General features: G+C 41.1%; 1 protein-coding gene across 1 annotated transcript; it reads right to left on the reverse strand.

Moving 5' to 3' along the window:
• Positions 1-245: 245 nt before the first annotated feature.
• On the reverse strand, positions 246-7,407 carry snapin (SNAP associated protein). The gene is made up of 4 exons (XM_056298368.1): positions 7,239-7,407; positions 3,645-3,691; positions 2,726-2,844; positions 246-429 (listed from the first exon to the last, which is right to left on the reverse strand). The coding sequence occupies exons 1-4, from the start codon at positions 7,352-7,354 to the stop codon at positions 322-324; spliced, it is 390 nt and encodes a 129-aa protein (XP_056154343.1). The 5' UTR covers positions 7,355-7,407; the 3' UTR covers positions 246-321.
• Positions 7,408-9,127: the final 1,720 nt, after the last annotated feature.

Below are 9,127 nucleotides of genomic sequence, written 5' to 3' on the forward strand. Positions count from 1 at the left end.
CTCATTTTTCCATTGATTATACGTTTTGTTAATTAGATTATACATTTTGTTGGCTTTAGAAGTTTCAACTATCCTGGTTTAAGAATACAGTGTGTTCACAAATATGGGATGTGCAGTTCTTGACCACAGGAATCAACATATAATCAAAATTTTCCTGTGAAATGTGGGAAAACGCTTTTTGCATTTGTCTGATTAAAAAAAGAAAGAAAAAAGTAAGGTCAAATATAACCCACTTGTGGCCAGAGATGTGTACTACAGATAATTTATTTCTGGTTATGCAAATAGCCTCTAACATAGCATGAGACGATGCAGAGCGGTATGTCATGGTTTACTGGGTGACCGGGAAGGAAATGCTCCTGATGCATCCAGCATGGTTTTTCTTCTGGCCGTCTCCTTGGCCACATTGTGGTTAAGCCGCCTCAGCCGCTCCTGTAGAGAGAAATTTAAGGGTGTAAATGAACTGGTGTTGAAAAAGTTTAAGTCCCATTTTACAAACCTACGAGCAAGATAGACTAATGATCTAATGTTAAATCTATAGCCTGGAATTCACCAGTGCTTGATTTTAAATGACTGATAAGCTGAGACATGAGGCTGGGCTGACGGTTATTTTACCGTGCGAAGGCAGCAGGTTTGAGCTTAATGTTATTGAACCCTCCCCTTCTTTTTGAATAGGAAAACAGTTTTTCTTACTGTTAAAATGTATAGTCAACTGTTGTTACCTATAGAAATAAAAGTTATGTCTTCCAAGAAAGCCTGTTTTCCAAGAACATCTGACAGTTTGAGCATATCGGTAAATGTAGACTCAAATGTTAATGAAGCAAATCAGCCTTTTGGAATGGCTGATTCAAATTCAGGACTCTGTACCTGACTACCATTTTGTGGCGAGCTGCGCATAACCAAATATCCCAAAACATCAAGTAGCTGAAGTAGTATGCGAGAGTGAAGCAATATGGGAGAGTGAAGTGGTATGGGAGATTGAAGCAGTATGGGAGAGTGGGACAGAGTTCTTCTGATAGGATTTTGGAGACAGACTGACACAGAAAATCATTATAAGATACATACATTGTTAACAGGGGTTTTATGAGTTACTGAATCATTGGGTGTTTCCCCCTTCTACGTAAAGCTTCAGCATGCTGTTTTTTTAATTCAATGAATAAATAGACAACATTCAAGACAGTTAGGATGCTACCCAAGAAGGGAAATCCAAGCTAATTGGTGCAAAGATCAGAAGAAACCATAAAGAACGCTAAAGCTACAGCAAGAGTCCTGTCTTGCACCACTCTGACTGACCCAGTATTCTGTGACAATATGTGCCCATAGTATCTTAATAGAGGCTGTGAAAAACTGACCTTCCATCCATAGTATTTAGTTCGGCAGTGGAACCCAACTAAATACCATGGCTGGACACTCTGCACTGAGAGATGTTGTTGATGGAATCTGCGAAAAATCTGATCGGAGACCTTGTAAAGAAAATTTAATGTCACCCACCCCCTTTCCTTTAATAAACGTATTCACACAACACATTTCCACAGCTGGTCACCCTAATCACAATCAGAGTCAGATTTATTGGTGAACTATGTTTCCATATACAAGGAATCTAATTCAGTTTGGCTCAAAAATATTACACAGGACAATATACAATCCACCATATATTTATGAACTATATACAACAACAGCAGCAGCAAAAAGGTTGGGGGTAAGGGAGGTAACACAATAATAATAACAAAGGTCGATAGGGATTAGGGAATCCTGTAAATATACACTGATCAGCCAAAACATTAAAACCACTGACAGGTAAGTGAATAACATTAATTATCTTATTACAATGGCACCTGTCAAGGGGTGGGATATATTAGGCAGCAAGTGAACAGTTAGTTCGTGAAGCTGTTGTGTTGGAAGCAGGAAAAATGGGCAATCGTAAGGATTTGAGTGATTCTGACAAGGGCCAAGTTGTGATGGCTAGATGACTGGGTCAGAGCATCTCCAAAACTGCAGGTCTTGTGGGGTGTTCCTTGTATGCAGTGGTCAGTACCTACCAAAAGTGGTCCAAGGAAGGACAACTGGTGAACCAGTGACAGGGTCATGGGCACCCAAGGTTCATTGATGCACATGGGGAATGAAGGCTAGCCTAGTCTGATCCAACAGAAGAGCTACGGTAGCTCAAATTGCTGAAAAAGTTAATGCTGGCTATGATAGACAGGTGTCAGAACACACAGTGCATCACAGCTTGCTGCGTGTGGGGCTGTGTAGCTGCAGACCAGTCAGACTGCCTATGATGACCCCTGTCCACAACTGAAAGTGCCTACATTGGGCACATGAGCATCAAAACTTCACTATGGAGCAGTGCAGAGCTGTTCTGGTGGCACAAGGGGGGACTTACACAATATTAGGCAGGTGGTTTTAATGATTTGGCTGATTGGCGTATAAAAGAATTATGTACAGATGACACCATTATACACAGACGAGATTATGCACAATATAAACGGGATATTATAGCGTACTGCACTAACATAACTTCACTGACAGTAGACAGTAGATATCATGTATCAGCAGACATGCAAACGAATTAAGTGGTCATGAACATTTAATTCTGGAAATGTTCAAATTTGAATTAAGCTTTGCAATGTGATGCATTCTGTAAATGATTAACAAAAAATGGGATCTTTGAAAAAGTAGACCTTAAGTAGACCTTTCATATTCAGTAACAAATGCACCTGCCACCGACCTGAGCATTCTGCAGTATGTTGTTGACCAGCACGACTCTACGTCTTGCATTGAGGAGCTTCTTTACATATGGGTCAAGGTCTAGTGCCAGCTTTTGATGTTCATTTATTCTGCACAATTCTGCAAGGGAGAAATTAAAAAAACATCAAATACTATTGCTCTGGGCAGTGATTGAAAACTTAAATTGTGAAATTTTAAGCTATTTAAATTGACAGTTTCGTTTAGCAGACACTTTTATCCAAAGTGACACACAGCAGAGAGACACTTGACTTATAGTGCATTAGGAGACTAAGCCCCAGAGTTTTACTGGAGTCTCGCCCCAACCGGGGTTTGAACCTCTGATCTCCGACGGGAAAGCCGGTGTTCTTACTTACTGAGCTATCCAGCTTTTGTAAAGTAGTTGGTTTTTCTTTGGAATTATCAAAATAACAATCAACAATTAGTCTTTAAATAACACGTATGATAATGTGATGACTAAGAACACTAGAGTACTGTAAAGTCTTTAGTGGTTTCACTGTAGTTCCAGTTCTGTATGGAAGGTATTGTTTTCTCATTTATTCTTTATTGTTTCCTGAATCGGTCTTCTCTGTAAACATTTCCAAACCAAAAAGGTGATTATGTGAAAGCACTAACTGTTACTTCCTCCTGAAAATGAAATATACATTTAAACAAGCTGCCCAACAAGAAGTTGGGAAAGTGACTGTTTGGTTGCTTACTGTCTGTGTAAGAATCACATTATATGAAGTTACTTAGTCTTTACAATAATTTGCCAGTTAAAATTCATAAAGATGTCTGTTTGAAACCGAAGAAAGGTGAATTTTATAAATGTTACTCAATACTGTCATTATACTTTGTTTGTTAAACGGCTACCCGATTATCTACCACATATTGGGCAAACATCCCGGGAAAAAAAATCTTACCTGTGGCCAGATTATCTATGTGTTCCCTCAGCTCCACTTGGCTCTCTCTGAAAATATGAAAAGAGAAATCATTTTAGTTAACAAACACATTTAAACACATGAAACAAATGGAAGGTAGTGTGTTGGTTGAGTACTTTGGTGTTTAGTGCTACACAATAGTAATGTACAATATGTAATAGTAATAACGTAAAATATACAATAGTAATAAAATACAATAGCCCCAATGCATACATAATGTTTCGCTCTGTGAGAAATATCACATTTTGCCAATTTGGCAATTTATTGTAGCCTTTGTAAGGGAAAAACAAACATGACCACAGTGAAAAAGTACTGAGCAAGTGCGTAAACTCAACAATGTGGGAAGACACAGAAGAGTGTTTCAGTTACAAAGACTTGTGAAATCCCCTAAACAGGACCGGGAGAAGACAGAGATGACCTCAGACCATCTGCAGCTACACTGAAGGCCATTCCACTTAATAAGCTGACTGTGGTGCAGCTCAGAAAGAGTAAAAAGACCAGAACAAGTAGAAAGAACATAAAGAGCAGAAAGAGTAGAAACAGCAGAAAGGGTAGAAAGAGCAGAAAGCGTAGAACGAGTATAAAGAGCGGCAAGAGCATAAAGACCAGAAGGGGTAGAAAGAGTAGAAAGAGCAGAAAGAGTAGAAAGACCAGAACAAGTAGAAAGAACATAAATAGCAGAAAGAGTAGAAACAGCAGAAAGGGTAGAAAGAGCAGAAAGCGTAGAACGAGTATAAAGAGCGGCAAGAGCATGAAGACCAGAAGGAGTAGAAAGAGCAGAAAGAGTAGAAAGACCAGGAGTAGAAAGAGTAGAAAAGCCAGAAAGAGTTAGAAAGCCAGAGAAATAACAAGAGACCCTGGCACACTTTGGTAACTATGCTTGATGTGTGCCACGCATTCCTCTGGGAATGCACAAAATTTAAAAAACTTAAGAGTGCGAGGGTATTTTCTATTGGAAAACACTATGAAGACAGATACTGTAACTGTATGGATAGCATTCTGAATGTTAATCAGTACTATTTGCGTATGTAACGTTTTTTTTTTTAAATAAATTTATTTCAGATTTTTCCCTTTTTCTCCCAAATTAGTGGCCAATCGATCACTATTTTCGATTTGAAGGAGACGCCTCGCCACTTCCGTGACAAGGCGAATCCAGGCCGGATCACTGCTTTTTCCCCACACACACATTCATGTGACGAACACAAGCCGACTCCGCCCCCTCCCGAAGACAGCGTGGCCAATCACTGCTGCTTCATGGAGTCCAGCCATAGTCGGATCTGACGCGACTGGGGCGCGAACCCCGTTCCCCAGTGGGCAACTGCATCGACGCAAAGCCGATGCTTAGACTGCTACACCACCGCGGACCCCCTTGGGTATGTAACGTTGACTTGCAAATACATTTCTTCTAATCATCTGTCTTTTTTCGATTTTCCCCACTTTTTCTCCCCAATTGTATCAGGCCAATTACCCCACTCTTCCGAGCCGTCGCGGTCGCTGCTCCACACCCCTCTGTTGATCCGTAGAGGGCTGCAGACTACCACATGTCTCCTCCCATACATATGGAGTCACCAGCTGCTTCTTTTCACCTGACAGTGAGGAGTTTCACCAGGGGGACGTAGCGCGTGGGAGGATCACGCTATTCCCCCAATCCCCACCCCCCGAACAGGCGCCCCAAACGACCAGAGGAGGCGCTAGTGCAGTGACCAGGACACATACCCACATCCGGCTTCCCACCCACAGACACGGCCAATTGTCAGTAGGGACGCCCGACCAAGCCGCAGGGATTCGAACCGGCGATCCCCGTGTTGGTAGGCAATAGAATAGGTCCCCACGGCACCGGGACGCCCTTTCTAATCATCTTTAATCACAATTAGCAACCATCGATAAGACATCAACACTTAACTGAAGGGAATTAAAGGAAAACTGGTATTTTTTAACCTCAGACCTTTTTCCTATAAACCACAAACATTACAACATCCACTGGTAAGGTACCACCGTTTATGACGCTCATGAGTCAAGTGACCGGTCTCACTGCTCCCAAGCATCGACTCAGGCCTGCAGAGAGGGGGTTTTGTTTCATTTATTTTATTTTTTTGCTGGCTTGTGTGTGTGTGTGTGTTCATAGAGGCCTATTGAAAGTACACTTGTCATTGTGTACTGGTAATTGGATATTTGATAAGTTGAAGGTATAGTAGAGGTATACTAATTCATATATTTTGTGGTGATAATTGGATTTTTCTACAAAAAAATACACTAAAGATATTATTACTATTTAAACTTACCTGAGTTGTGTGTTTATGAATGGGTTTAATGCTGATTTCAGTTCATAGTGCATGATTAGATAAATAGATGATTAGATATGATTAGATAAATAGATCTGGTCTAATTATAAACACAGTATATAGAATCATTTAGTAGCTCAGTAATTCAGACAAAAGAGATGTATGTGTGTTATCGGTGATTCATAATTCAGTAATTCAGGAACTCAGTCTAATACAGAAGTCAGTTACAGTACAAGAACTCAGGACCCGTCTCTAACATTAGGCAACAGGTGGGCTACACAGCCACAGCCCTGAATGTGAGTCGCTGAGTAAATTAGAGGGAAAACAGGAAGTCAGTTCTGCTTGTTTGTGTGTGTGTGTGTGTGTGTGTGGGGGGGGGGGCTTTATAAATTCAATTTACCCGCAGTGATGTGTGGCTGTGTCATGTAGAACATCGAGAGTTCCAAATTAAAATAAACAACAACCTTACAGTTATAGATGTCGTAGTCCATGATACAATAAAAATGCGTCCTACGAGAGAAGAAAAAGGCACTGCCATGTCACGCGCACGCAAACACGACGTAAATCACGTGGTTGAATAGAGGCTGTTTGTGTGAGCAAGGAAAACCATCACACCAAGAAGATGAAGATGAGATGAAGGAAAACCATCACACCAAGAAGATGAAGATGAGATGAAGGAAAACATCACACCAGGAAGATGAAGATGAGATGAAGGAAAATATCACACCAGGGAGATGAAGATGACATGAAGGAAAATATCACACCAAGAAGATGAAGATGACATGAAGGAAAACATCACACAAAGAAGATGAAGATGAGATGAAGGAAAACATCACACAAAGAAGATGAAATGAAGGAAAACATCACACAAAGAAGATGAGATGAAGGAAAACATCACACCAAGAAGATAAAGATGAGATGGAGGAAAACCACCAGGACCGGAAAAAATTAGTTGCAGCAATGCTACACAATGAACGTGACTTCATGAGACATAGATCCAATCATACCAAAGGTTTTCCAACAACGAAACAGATATTTTGTCCGAAGTGAAAGGGGTATTAAACGAATTGTACAAGTAACGTTGTCAATGAAGGGCAAAAAAAAAAAACCAACCCCAAACAAACTATAGCACTGCAGTTGTTAAATTTGGACACAATTCATTTTCAATCACGAAGAGACAAAATCGCGTATTGGGTCAACCTGTTGGACACAATACAAATGATACTTGAGCTCTTATGTCCAGCTGCAGCGAGGATGTGGGATCCAGCTATCTCAGCATTAGATAAAAGCATACCTGACGGAGAACACATGGATGTCGAGCTGCTGGACAGCTGGTTTCAGGAGGTCCAGTAATCCCTCGGCAATCGCATCTTTCGCTGTAAGAGTCTCAGTGGCGAACACAGCGGCCATTTCAGCAGGAACACAAACAGGAAGTGACAGTTCGCTATATGAGACCCAAGGAGCGATAGCTGCGGACTGTAGCATGGAGGTATAAGAACTGGATACAAGAAGTGCGCCGGGCTTTCGCAGTGGCCAAACTCTGTAATTACAACATCACGTGACGCACACCGGCCCAAAAAGACTTTTCCCCATAGACTTACATTGTGTAAGAGACGTCTACATCAGTTCATATTTTTTAAGGTAAATCAATTTTCCTGTACAAACACTATTTAAATCATTATTTCCAAAAACTTGTAAAATTCACTAATAGCTGAACCTAGTTACTTATAACGAACGCGCAGAGCCGTGGCGCGGGGCGGGACCTCGCCACCCTGCGCGCTCATGTATGACACTTCCGGGTTTTTTTGTATTGAAAGCCATTCATTTGTATGAGGGCAGTGTGACAGTGGTGAGGTGTGCGGTTGGAATGACAGATGGGTTCAAGGTGGAGGTGGGATTACATCAAGGATCAGCTCTGAGCCCTTTCTTGTTTGCAAAGGTGATGGACAGGTTGACGGACGAGATCAGGCAGGAGCCTCTGTGGACGATGATGTTCGCGGATGACATTGTGATCTGTAGCGAGAGTAGGGTGCAGGTGGAGGTATGCACTGGAGAGAAGAGGAATGAAAGTCAGTAGGAGCAAGACAGAATACCTATGCGTGAATGAGAGGGAGGACAGTGGAATGGTCAGGATGCAAGGAGTGGAGGTGATGAGGGTGTATGAGTTTAAATACTTGGGGTCAACTGTCCAAAGTAACGGGGAGTGCAGTAGAGAGGTGAAGAAGAGAGTGCAGGCAGGGTGGAGTGGGTGGAGAAGAGTGTCAGGAGTGATTTGTGACAGAAGGGTACCAGCAAGAGTTAAAGGGAAGGTTTACAAGATGGTAGTGAGACCAGCTATGTTATATGGTTTGGAGACAGTGGCACTGATGAAAAGACAGGAGGAGGAGCTGGAGGTGGCAGAGTTGAAGATGCTATGATTTTCACTGGGAGTGACGAAGAAGGACAGGATTTTTTTTCACTTTTTCTTAATCAAAATAAGTACAAATCAAATAATACAACGTACAATGAACAGATGTACAATAATACAGTGCACATCACGATACAAAGAAAACAAAGCATACTCCAAAAGGAAAAAAACAAACAAAAAGCAAAGGTTATGTAAAATGAAATGGTATACACTGTTGGGCTCAGTACAGTATTTTCAGGAAAACAAAATAGTTTCATATGGTTCTAGTTTTGATGACTGTTTACTAAATTTGAGAGTATCTAAATATTGGTCAAAAATTGCTTTGAAGATAAAGAAGTTGGGTTCATGGGCAGAGAATTTGCTGGTATGGATATGATATTTACCAAAAATTAAAGGAGGTTAATCCTATGTAAAAACTGGACATTATCAACGTCATCTTTAGTTACTCCACGTAAGACATGCTCCATTTTCACATTGGAGTTAGTGATTTTCCTGTGTATAAAGTTATTAACATCAGTCCTGTTATGCTCGCGCACCAGAACCCGACCTGTGTGGCGAAACCCAAGGCAGACAGACACAGGATGACAGTTCAAAATCCAAAAGGCGGTTTTATTGGGGGAGGGGATAACTAGGAAGGAGATAACAAATACTGCCACTAAATAATAAATGGAATAGAGTGGGGGGAATGTATGGTACAAAAACGTTCTGTTAGTGGGATGTGTGAATAAAGTATGGTGGTGTCCAGTGGTTTGCGTATATAACTATGTGTGAGTGTT

The sequence above is a fragment of the Lampris incognitus genome, chromosome 18 (assembly GCF_029633865.1).
Source record: "Lampris incognitus isolate fLamInc1 chromosome 18, fLamInc1.hap2, whole genome shotgun sequence".
Lineage (NCBI taxonomy): Eukaryota > Metazoa > Chordata > Actinopteri > Lampriformes > Lampridae > Lampris > Lampris incognitus.